At 38.4% G+C, this 12,656-nt stretch overlaps 1 protein-coding gene across 33 annotated transcripts in view; it reads left to right on the plus strand.

Annotated features, from left to right (window-relative positions):
• The window catches only part of DIS3L2 (DIS3 like 3'-5' exoribonuclease 2), a 344,867-nt gene that overhangs the window by 158,865 nt on the left and 173,346 nt on the right, over positions 1-12,656 (plus strand). For all 33 annotated transcript variants that reach the window (XR_011439882.1, XM_023642560.2, XM_023642568.2 and 30 more), the window contains one exon: positions 11,745-11,918. Coding sequence is in view for 32 of the 33 variants with exons in the window: in XM_023642560.2 (XP_023498328.1) it covers positions 11,745-11,918 (174 nt within the window). In the remaining variant the exon portion in view is untranslated. The remainder of the gene's footprint in view (positions 1-11,744; positions 11,919-12,656) is intronic.

Raw genomic sequence — 12,656 nt, forward strand, 5'->3', positions numbered from 1 at the left:
TTTTGAGACTATGCAGTTATTCTGTTTCTACTTAAACTTTCACCCACTCATTTTAGCATTCAATTTTAATTGGGCTGTTTGTCATTTGATTTTTTGGAGTTAAAGAATATATATTCTGGAAAGTAATCTTTTTAGCAGTTACTGACGTGGAAAATATCTTCTTCCTAGTTGATGAGTTGTCTTTTCCTGTTATTAATGATTATCTTCTGAAGAACAGGCATTTTAAGCTGAATTTTTAAAGTTTTTGGTGCTGCTGTATAGAATTACAATTAATTTTTGTATACTAATTCTGTATCTAGCTGTCTTGCTAAATCTTCTTATTAATTTTAATACTTTGGATGTAGTTTCCTTTGGATTTTTCATATAGATAATAATATCAATGGTAAGTAGTGACAGATTTGTTTCTTCCATTCTAATCCCTGTAACTTTTGTTTTTTCTTCCTGAACTGGCAATTCACAATTGGGGAGGAGATATTTTCCATACTAATAAGTGATGAAAGTTCAATTTTGAGTAAAAGCAATAGTAGCAGACATTTTTTTCTTGTTCCTCTTTTTTTTTGATATGCTAATAATTTTGCTAATGTGGCAGCTGGTTGTTAAAGGACTCTTACCTAAATATGTGTCTTTGGGTTTTGTTTGTTTTTACTGCCTTCAGTTTTCTTAGTTTTCCTTTGGAGTTTCAAGGAAGAATAGTATGCTTTTTTTCCAGGCTCAAAAGTATTAATTTGTTTATTTGTTTATTCATTCAACCAACGTGTATTGGCCACCTAAGATGTACAGGTCTCAGTGTAAAATACAGAAATAAAGAAATGTTTATTCTCTTTAGGATGATCTATCCATTGATGAAGAGATGTACCTAAAGCACTGTGACACAGCTAGCAAGTGACACGTGCCAGAAAGGAGATATAACCAAGGAGAGTGATGTGTGGAGGAGGGAGGCCTGCTCTGGAGACAGGGATGACTTCCTGGCCTTGCTGCTCTGCTCCATGAAAGTAAAGTGAACTTGGTGTATGTTTTGTGGACCTAGTTCAACATGGAAGTCATAAAGGGAATGCCTTTAAGATAGGAATATATTGCTTAAGGAAGGAGCCATCTGTAGTATTTTTACGGATGAAAACCAGCAGTACCGTGTCGGTATGTAATGAATGCCTACAACATACATGAAGTGAACAGTCCTGAGATTTAGTTTTTGGTAGTAAGTGCTTTGCATTTTCTGTTACAGAGTGAAGGAAGGGACAGGGAAGTTTACTTCTCATGGAAGATATTTTGTAATATTTCTGTTAGTTAGGATGCTTTTAGCAGCAAGTGATAGAAAACCCTGACCCAAAGTGACTTCAATCATAAGGGGATACATTGTCTCCCATAAGTGGGAGTCCACAGGTTGGGCAGGCTCCAGGCCCAGTATTGTCAGTGACTTGATAAAGTTGTCAGATAGCCTTTTGCTGTCTTCAATGATCTAGTTGTAGATTCTCTGTGGCCATGAAGACGGCTGCCAGTAAGGTCAGGCTACGTGCTTTCTTCATCCCATCCGACAGGGGAGGGGCCAATCCTGCCTGCCAACCATGATATTAATTATAATCTCCAGGGGAACTATGCCCTGATTTTTTTTTTTTTTCCTTTTTAAGGTTGGCACCTGAGGTAACGTCTGTCGCCAATCTTTTTTCTTCTTCTTCTTGTTCTTCTTCGCCCCAAAGGCCCCCAGTACATAGTTGTATATATTCTAGTTGTAGGTCCTTCGGGTTGTGCCATGTGGGACACTACCTCAGCATGACTTGATGAGCTGTTCCATGTCCATGCCTAGGACTGGAACTGGGGAAACCCTGGGCCACCAAAGCAGAGCTTGCAAACGTAACCACTCGGCCATTAGGCTGGCCCGTATGCCCTGATTTTATTAGAATAATGAAGAAATGCCTCTGGAACTGAAGATGAATTCCCTGTGTGAAAAAGATTAGGTTTCTGTTAGGAAGGAGGAAGAGGGGAGTGAATGTTGGGTAGGCAACCAATGCTGGGCAATACAGTTTTTATTAGATTATGATAAATATTTCCACAATTTATAATTTAAAAAAAGCCAATGTTATGATATTAAAGGAAGTTTAGAAAATAGAGAAGTCACTCATAGTCCTCTATCTCGAAAACAGCACTATTTTTAGGTATTCTCTTTTCGTAAATGTTTTTACGTAAATTATACTACACCTATATATCACTTCTTAAATTCTATGTCGTAGTCATTTTTATTTTGCTACATCTTAAAAATTATTTTTCTAAAATGCATAATCAGTTGAACAAATGTGCCATGATTTAGTTTATCATTTACCTGTTATCGGAAATCTAGATTACTTCTTTTATTCTGTTTCAACTCTAAGTTTTTTTAGAATAAACTTTATTTTTTAGAACAGTTTTAGATTTACAGAAAAATTGTCAGGATAGTACAGAGAGTTCTCATATACTCCGGCATGTAGTTTTCCCTATTATGAACATATTAGTGTGGTACATTTGTTACAATTAATGAACCAATATAAATACATTATTAATTAAAGTTTATATTTTTATTCAGAAATCCTTGATTTTTAAAAAATCTAATGTCTTTTTTCTGTTCCAGGCTCTCATCCAGGATCCCACATTACATTTAGTTGTCATATCTCCTTGGGGTCCTCTTGGCTTGTGAGAGCTTCTAAGTTATTTTGAAGGATATATTTTAATGCAGAGTAGGCTGAAGTGTGTTTTTGTTTTTTTTTTTTAAAGATTTTATTTTTCCTTTTTTTCCCAAAGCCCCCTGGTATATAGTTGTGTATTTTTAGTTGTGGGTCCTTCTAGTTGTGGCATGTGGGTTGCTGCCTCAGCAAGGCTTGATGAGCGGTGCCATCTTCATGCCCAGGATTCGAACTGGCAAAGCCCTGGGCCACCAAAGCGGAGTGCACGAATTTAACCACTTGGCCACGGGGTGGGCCCCTGAAGTGTGATTTTTAAGAGAAAAGCCAGACGTTTTGATGCAACATTGAATTATAGTTGTCCTAAAGCAACTGTTGCCATCTTTTTGGACAGTGACTAGAAGACATAGAAACTACTTAGAAAACTGTAACATTTGAACTATAATGCGTGAGAGGGAAAGTCACTTTCAGTATTCATTTTTTTTTTTTTAAGATTTTATTTTTTTTTCCTTTTTCTCCCCAAAGCCCCCTGGTACATAGTTGTATACTCTTCGTTGTGGGTCCTTCTAGTTGTGGCATGTGGGATGCTGCCTCAGCGAGGTTTGATGAGCAGTGCCATGTCCACGCCCAGGATTCAAACCAACGAAACACTGGGCTGCCTGCAGCGGAGTGCGCGAATTTAACCACTTGGCCACAGGGCCAGCCCCCTTTCAGTATTCATTTTAAATATACACTGAAATTAAAATAAAAACAAACCCTTCTGTAAGACAAATGCACAATGTATAAGTCAATTCCCTAGTAGATTCTGCTTTTGTTTAGATCTCGAGATATTCTGGTTTTCAGAGTGACAGGAGACTTTATGAGTAAGTAGACAGCATAGGATTCTTTCTGGGGCATCTAAGGCCCCAAAGCATAAGCTCTTTAAGCATGCTGACCTGTTAGATTTTTATCTCTTGCAAGCTGTCAAGTCTATGCTGCTGTCAAACATATCTCCAATGAAAATCTCTAATAAATTTATTTAAATAAGGTACTTGAGAAATGTTCTCTGGAACTTAGTAAAATAAATGTTAATTACTACTAATAGAAACTTGGAGTCATTGATCACGTTTGGAACCCATAACCAAAATATAATTTTGTCTTTATGAGCCATGTTGTAATTTCAGTAAACAAAGCAAGATTCTTTGGACTCAGAATATAGCCTGGTGAAAATTTTTGCCAGAACAGAAAGCACCAATAAAATAAAGTAAAAGACAAATTTCTTTTTCTCTTAATTTCAGTACAGGTCCAATGTCTGATATGACTCATTCGACAATTAATCTTAGGTCCGTCATCACCTGCTTGCTTATGATCTCCTTCCTTTTCACTTCCCATCCCCACAGAAGAGGATCCAGTACTCAGCTCTGGTTGTCTTTTTGGAGAAGTTTCTCCATCTCTTGGTAGGCCATAGTTCATCACCTCGTTTTTCAGAAAGGGTTTATGAGAACTGTGTTCTCCAAGTTCTTAATGTTTAGAAATCTTCATCTTTGAAATCTAGCAAATTCACTGGAATCCGTTTCAGTGGTGATTTTCTTCATTAGTTTTTCCTAAGAAATTGTATACCCTTTATATCTGTAAAATGTCTCTTCTTTCAGGAGAGTTGTCTGAATGATATCTTTGCAGATGTTTTCTGTTACGTATTTCTAGTTCCTTCCTTCAGGAACACCAGTGTTGCCAATGCTGGATCTCCTTCGTCTGCCTTTCACGTCTGTGTGCTTTCTCTAGAATCTTTTTTAACTCTTTATACTTTCTGATTTCATTTTCTTCACTTCTCTGGAGCTTTTTCTCTGTGATCCTTACTTTGTTCAAATAGTGTCCATTCTTCCTTAGTTACCTTCTGTATGACCTTCATTTTTGTGATGCTTTTATTGTTCTTTTCTACTTATTTCCTGGGTCTAAAACACTAGCTTTTATCTCCTTTTGTGACTTATTTATTCCTTATGCAATAAGGTGATATTTTCACCAGTGTTTGAGTTCTTGCAAGTATCGTCTGTCAAGATTGTCATGTCTGTGGCCACATACATACAGAGTATTTTTTTATCCTTCTGCCATTTTTTTTGCCACTTCCTTTCTTCTTTTTTACATGCAGTATTTTTCAGTAGACTGCCTGGGATGTCTTCTTTCTCTCCCTCTCTCCCCATTTTTAAATAATGAGTTCTTTCTGGATTTTAGTGTTATGTCTTAAAAGTTGGATATTATAAAATACTTTTTTTTTTTTTAAAGATTTTATTTTTTTCCTTTTTCCCCCCAAAGCCCCCTGGTACATAGTTGTATATTCTTCGTTGTGGGTCCATCTAGTTGTTGCATGTGGGACGCTGCCTCAGCGTGGTTTGATGAGCAGTGCCATGTCCGCACCCAGGATTCAAACCAACGAAACACTGAGCCGCCTACAGCGGAGCACGTGAACTTAACCACTCGGCCACGGGGCCAGCCCCTATAAAATACTTTTTTGTTCAAGTTTTTAGGCCTTCTTCCTCTTCAAGCATAAGGTAATCATTTTTGGCCACTCTGACCTCACCAGCTAAGAGTAGGATTCCCACTGGGTTTTAAGTCTGCCTGACAAAGACTTACTGAGACTCCTACCACATATAACAATGTTTCTTTTCATATTAGTTTAGTTCTCTAAAAACCAGTATATGATATACCTCATTGTTTCTACTTCTCCCAGAAACTATGTATGCTATCTGATTATATATATGGGTAATTATTTTATGTGATTTTTAACGCTCTTGGGTAGAATCATGTGAATTGAGTTTTATAGTAAAAACAAAAAGGGTCAAATATTGGCAATTTCATATGTCTCAACATAATATATGATTGACCTCTTTATATTATTGCTTGCCATTCTTGAATCCTTACTTCTGAGTCATCTCTCAACTGGCTTGAATTGCAAGTATATTTTTTCGGGAAGGAAGTGGGTGGTATGTTTTATGCCTTGTTATATCAATCGGGGTTCTTGGAAACTCAGATTCCAATTCAGAGGAATCACGGCTGTGTCCCTGGAGGCAATAAAACCTCTCAGCTATAGAGGTGAGTATTGTTGTGAGTGGATCTTAAGTATGATATTGAAAGGCCCAACTCCTCCTTTGCACCCTTGGTTCCCAGGCCATGTGCGTGGCTCTAAGATACTAAGAGCAATTTTGTATCCTAAAGGATAGCACTCCAACCTCACAAGGTGTTGCCTTCCAACTTAGTCCATTAGTACATTATTACTCCATTCTAATGAGTGAATTCAGTGGGCGTTGCTACTTCCAAATGGTGAAATCCTTGATTACAAACAATGTTGAGTGAGATAACATAATAGCTTAAAAGATATTTGGTAAATCTATGGATTGTGGTGTTTATACAAGCACGGTGGGTAGCATCAATGACGGTAGCAAACCCAAACCTAGAATTAGTGTTTCTTCTTCTAGAGAGAGATTACCGCCCTGTCATCATAGAAGAGCCCAGCAAACCTGCTATCAAGGAGTTGGTGGGTCCTCCTGCCAGGGTTCTGTATCAGAGGCTCAGAGTTGGTTGCTGCTGCTGGCAAACTGGCATCCTGCAAGGGTGGTAGCCAGGTATCATTAGTGAGAGGCAGTCCCTGCTGTGGAGATCATTTCCTGCTACCATATGCTTTATTCTTGTGCCCATTGAGCAAGCACTGCAGTGGTTGGGGGAGGAGATTGGTTGACATTCTCAGGGCAGATCATCCTGCTTCCGCAGTGGAAGTCTTGCTGAACATTCTCATGGAACACAAATAGTCATACTCTGAGCTTATTTCAGTAGGTCCGTTTCATCCACATATCTTTTCCCCAGATGTCCTTGTTACTAGTCCTCCAGTTTTTCTTCTTTCAGGTCTCTATCCATCTGGCCAAACTTGTAGCCACTGCTCGTCAGGCCATCTCTCCTCAGCCAGAGTAGACCATGGATGTATTGCTTGAAGTTCTGCCCTCAGGGAGGAAGTTTCTGCTCTATTGTCTTTTCAGAGACTACCCCTTAGAGTAATGCTATGGTCGTCCACTTATGACTCATGACAATGGAAGGTCAGTTGGAACTAGGCATCCAAGGTACTGAGACCTCTCTACATCCTCCTATGTAATATCTTGTATATATCTGTGGTCTGGTTCTCTGAGTCTCACTTTTTTTGATTAGTATCCCCACTCCTCATGTGAGAGACTTACTGAGACCCTGAATTCAATGATATAATGATTTATCACCCTTTGAAAGTTTCTTTCCTGTCTTAGCCTGGCAGCTGCAAGAGATTCAAAATACTTTTTTGATATACATAGGAAATACCTGAGTTTTCGTCTTAGTCTGGAATCAAGAATTTAGAGGTGGATCATGTAATTCTTTGTTTCCAACCCTTTTTCAGGTTCTCCAGGTCTCTCCCTGTTTCTGTGAGCTCTGTGATATCTTTCCAATAAATTTATTTTCCAACCAGAGTTAGTTTCTTGCTTACAACCAAGAACCCAGATAGTTAAAGACATCAGTATTAAGAGATGAATGTAGAAAACAGAACCTCAGAAACCTGTGAGACTAATAAATGGTTTAGATGGGTAAATCCCCTTAATTTGCAAAATGCTAATTAATTTCCAAAATATTCTTCAAATTTCAAAGGCAGTGACAACAGGTCCCCCAAATCCTCAATGGGAACTTCATTCTAGTGAACTTAGATAATAGTCATTTTGAAAATTAATTGGCATTTTGAAAATTGAGGCCTGTGTCTTTAGCTGTTTGGATTGTTGGTTGCAAACAAAAGAAAACAACTTTGGTCAGAAAAGGAATTTACTGGAAGAATATTGAAGGGCTCACAGAAACAGTAAGAGGCTCTAACAGCTTGAAACGAAGTGGGAATGAAGGCAACTCTAGAGAGCCAAGAACAAGAAGTCCAACCATTGTCTTTTTTAATTTAATTTTTATTAAGTTAATGATAGGTTATAATCTTGTGAAATTTCAGTTGTACATTATTGTTTGTCAGTCATGTTGTAGGTGTACCCCTTCACCCTTTGTGCCCACCCCCCACCCCCCTTGCCCCTGGTAGCCACTAATCTGTTCTCTTTCTCTACATTTTTAAATTCCTCATATGAGTGGAGTCATACAGAGATTGTCCTTCTCTATCTGGCTTATTTCACGTAACATAATTCCCTCAAGGTCCATCCATGTTGTTGCAAATGGACGATTTTGTTCTTTTTTATGGCTAAGTAGTATTCCATTGTATGTATATACCACATCTTCTTTATCCAGTCATCTGTTGATGGGCACTTAGGTTGCTTCCATGACTTGGCTATTGTAAATAATGCTGCAGTGAACATTGGGGTGCATGGGATTTTTGGAATTGCTGACTTTAAACTCTTTGGATAGATACCCAGTAGTGGGATAGCTGGCTTGTATGGTAGTTCTATTTTTAATTTTTTGAGGAATCTCCATACTGTTTTCCATAGTAGCTGCACCAGTTTGCATTCCCACTAGCAGTGTATGAGGGTTCCTTTTTCTCCACAACCTCTCCAACATTTGTTACTATTTGTTTTAGTTATTTTTGTCATTCTAATGGGTGTAAGGTGATATCTTAGTGTAGTTTGGATTTGCATTTCCCTGATGATCAGCGATGATGAACATCTTTTCATGTGCCTGTTGGCCATCCATATATCTTCTTTGGAGAAATGTCTGTTCATGTCTCCTGTCCATTTTTTCATCGGGTTGTTTGATTTTTTGTTGTTGAGTTGTGTGAGTTCTTTATATACTATGGATATTAAGCCTTTGTTGGATGTATGACTTGCAAATATTTTTTCCCAGTTAGTCCGACCATCATCTTTTATCAGGATTGGATTGGCGACAATGCCAACAGTTCTTTCCACTGCTCTTGCAGGACACCATTGCCACTAGACACTGCTGCCACCACCACTACAATCACTAGAAACCACTCTAGCTGCCGTGAATGAATCCTGAGCCCTTCTTTGTCTTTGCATTTTTCTCTTCATGTTCAAAGTCTTGAGTTGATTACACACAGTATGCTGGCTACTGGTTTTCATAGAGTGAGAGGAGTCTTCTGTAAACAGAGGCTAGGCATTATGTAGGAGGCTGGTCACTTCTATGATGGGAATTGTAGTCATTTGGCCCACTTAGATGCAATGTGGAAGTCTTCCTTTCTAATTTGTATGCCTTTTCTTTTTCCTGCTTTATGGCACCCACTGGGCCTCTAATACTGTATTTAATAGTATTGGTGAGAGTGAACACCGTTATCTCCTTCCTGGTCCAGAGGAAAGCGTTAAGTCTTTCACCATTAAGTGTGGTATTAGATCTAGGATTTTCATAGGGGCCCTTAATCAAGTTGAGGACGTTCCTGTCTATTGCTCACTTGCTGAGAGTTTTGATCATAAATGGATGTTGAATTTTGTCAAGTGCTTTTTCTGCATCTATTGAGATGATTGTGTGTGTTTTTTTCATTGTTTGCTAATATGAATTATATTGATTTTTGAATGTTGGACAAATTTTGAATTACTTGGTCATGATGTATTATGCTTTTTATATATTGCTGAATTCTATTTGCCAGTATTTTGTAAGAGTTTTAAGTTGGTGTTCATGAGGGATATTGATCTGATGAATCCCTTGACTGATTTTGGTATCAAGGTAATGCTGGCTTCCTGAAACTAGTTGAAAAGTGTTCTATCCTCTTCTATATTCTGAAAGAAATTGTATGGAATTGGTACTAATTCTTTCTCAAATACTTGGTAGCATCATCATTGAAGCCATCTGGGCCTGGAGTTTTCTTTGTATGACGATTTTAAACTATGAATGCAGTTTCTTTAACAGATATAGTGCTATTTAAGTATTGGTTTCTGCTTGAATAATCTTAGGCAGTTTGTATCTTCCCAGAAGTTTATCCATTTCATCCAAGGTATTGAATTTATTGGCTTAAAGTCATTTTTAATTCCCTTATTATCTTTTTAATGTTTGTAGGATCTGTAATGATATCCCTTCTCTCATTCCTGATATTGGTAATTTGTGACTTTTTCTCCTTATTTTTCTTAATCACTCTAACCAGAAACTTATTTTATTCTCTTTTCAAAGAATCAGCTTTCGATTTTATTAGTTTTCTTTCTTGTTTGTTCATTTTCAATTCATTGATTCTTGTTTCTTTATTATTTCCTTCCGTCTGTTTATCTGGGGTCTAATTTACTTTTCTTTTTTTAGTTTTTTAAGGTAGAAGCTTAGATCATTGATTTCTTCTTTTCTAATATGAGCATTTAATGCTGTTAATTTCTCTCAAAGCACTGCTTTAGCTACTTCTCACAAATATTGATACGTTTCATTCAGTTCAAAATATTTTATAATTCTTTTTTTCTTCTTCTTTAACCCATGGATTGTTTAATTTCCAGATATTTGTGGATCTTCCAGATAGCTTTCTCTTATTTTTTTATTTTATTTTTTATTTTTTAGTTTATTTTTTTTAAAGATTTTATTTTTCCTTTTTCTCCCCAAATCCACCCAGTACATAGTTGTGTATTTTAGTTGTGTGTCCTTCCAGTTGTGGCATGTGGGACGCTGCCTCAGCATGGCCTGATGAGCGGTGCCATGTCCGCGCCCAGGATCCGAACGTGTGAAACCCTGGGCCGCTGAAGCGGAGTGCATAAACTTAGCCACTCGGCCACAGGGCCAGCCTCCTGTTATTTTTTTCCTTGTATTTTTGCTGTCTTTGGCTTTTTGTTGTGCTTCCTGGGAGATCACCACCTAAGTTTGGGGAGAAGGCACTGGTCTGAGTCCACATTGTATGTGAGGAGTCTACAGGCTACCTAGAGTCCACAGGTCAACCCACAGGGTACCGAGAGCCTATGCTGGTGGGCAGGCGTATGTGTCAACTGTGGGCTGGTCTCTCTTGGCTGGTGTGTGAGAAATGGGGCTAGCCCTGCTGCCACCACTGCCATGTTCTAGTAGCACGGCTAAAGATGAGAATTTGTTAAAAGTCTGCATCTGAGGCAACCACATTCCCAGTCTCCCTCTACCACTGTGCACCTAAGAACTCTGGCAGCCAGGCATCTACCTTTAGGAAGGAAACAGAATCTTCTTCAAAGAAATTGAATGGCCCCAGTGAAGGCCCTAATGCCAGAGCTAAACTCCTTGCAGGAATAGCTGAGGGTGGATTCCTAGATCACGCTGGTGGATGAATAGACCTGCACAACAGAGGGGGTGTCCATCTTTGCTCTCCCCAACACCCTCCACAAAGGCAGTTCTTTCGAGACTCATATCACATTTCCTATTGACTGTCTGTATCTAACACACAACTTTAGACTTGTGGTCTGTATGTGGCATGCCAATACTTACGAGAATGGAGAGCTATCATTTTTGATGTATGTGTAGATAACCCACAGATAAAGAGTGAGATCTGCCCTCTAAGAGGTGGAGCCCCACTCATGATGTCAAGACTATCTTATTAAATGCCCTTTTAAATGCAATTTTGCTTTTAGTGGACCAGTACCCTACAATGTGAATGGTACTTTGCTGGGTGACTGGATTACAGATAATTTTAGCTTTCTTCTTGGTGCATTTCTATACTTTTCAACTTCTCTACAGTGAATATATATTACTTTTGTGTTTAGATAAAATATTTAAAAATATTAAGGTAGAAATTAGTAGGATTGTGAAATAAATATAAACATCAGATCTAATTAGTGAGCATGACTTAAGGAATAGGCACTCTGAAACTAATGATTTAACAGCAAACTGGGTTGATCAGAATTGTCTCTAAAGGTGTTTGCAAGAGAAAGAATTGAGAAAAGTTTTTAACAATATCAGTGTGACTTCTCTGTGAAAAACAGTTGTAGGGGTCCTAAGAAAAGCCACCTGGCCCCATGCCCCAGGTCAGAATGCCTGAAGAAAGGTAAAATTACATTGTAGTCATGGATTTAATAGGACAAGAGTATCGTTGTCCTTCTGCTTGGCCCCCCAATCACTGGTAGTGGAGTTCCTGCTGGGGGAAGGACAGGGGGTTCGAAGACTTTCCGGGGTCACTTTTAGAGAGGAAACAGGTGCCGACATTTTACTTGTTCACTAACGAGTTGTTCCTCTCTGTCCTGTCCGCAGGCAGCTGGCTAAGAGTCTTGGGCAGGCTGGCGAAATCGAGCCTGAAACAGAAGGAATACTAACAGAGTATGGTGTGGATTTCTCTGATTTCTCTTCAGAAGTTCTAGAATGTCTCCCTCAAGGCCTGCCCTGGACAATTCCACCGGAGGAATTCAACAAGAGGAGAGATTTAAGGTAAATATCTGAAACTCTTTAAGAGTTAAACTTATAACTTATAACTTAACCTTCCTAGGAGCTGGGCTCAGATGTTGCCATCTTTTCACAAACATTCAAGTTCAGTTCAATTGAGAATTAAGTGCTCTGTACCAGAGGTCGGCAAATTATGGCCTGCAAGCTAAAGCCAGCCCATTGCCTGTTTATGTACAGCCTATGAGCTAAGAATGGTTTTTATATATTTAAATGCTTGAAAAAAGTCAGAAAAGAATAATCTTTCATGAAAATTATATGAAATTCAAATTTCAGCATCCACAAAGTTGCGTTGGAACATGGCCATGCTTAATTGGTTATATATTATCTATGGCTGTCTTTTTATACTACAAGAGCAGCAAAGACCATATGGCCTGAAAAGCCTAAGATAGTTGCTCTCTGAACTTTATAGAAAAAGTGTGCTGACCCCTATTCTAGACCATTCTAATTTCAAAAGGTACAGTTGCTACCCTCTTTTCTCATTGCTATGCCCCATAGGTCTGGTTGAATTAAGACAGTGTTATCTGGTTAGAAGAGCCTTCCTTTAAATGGGCCTCTTTGGGCACAGAGCAAAGGATTCAAGACTTCTCTGTGCTTGGAGCTTCATTTTAAAGCTTTACTTTTAGGTCTGGAATTTGTTGGAAAGTACTTTTGTGGTATTTTTATAACAACATCTTCTTTGAAGATGTTTCTTCATTGTGGGATGTTAGTTCTTTTCTGATATTT

The sequence above is a fragment of the Equus caballus genome, chromosome 6 (genome assembly GCF_041296265.1).
Source record: "Equus caballus isolate H_3958 breed thoroughbred chromosome 6, TB-T2T, whole genome shotgun sequence".
NCBI lineage: Eukaryota > Metazoa > Chordata > Mammalia > Perissodactyla > Equidae > Equus > Equus caballus.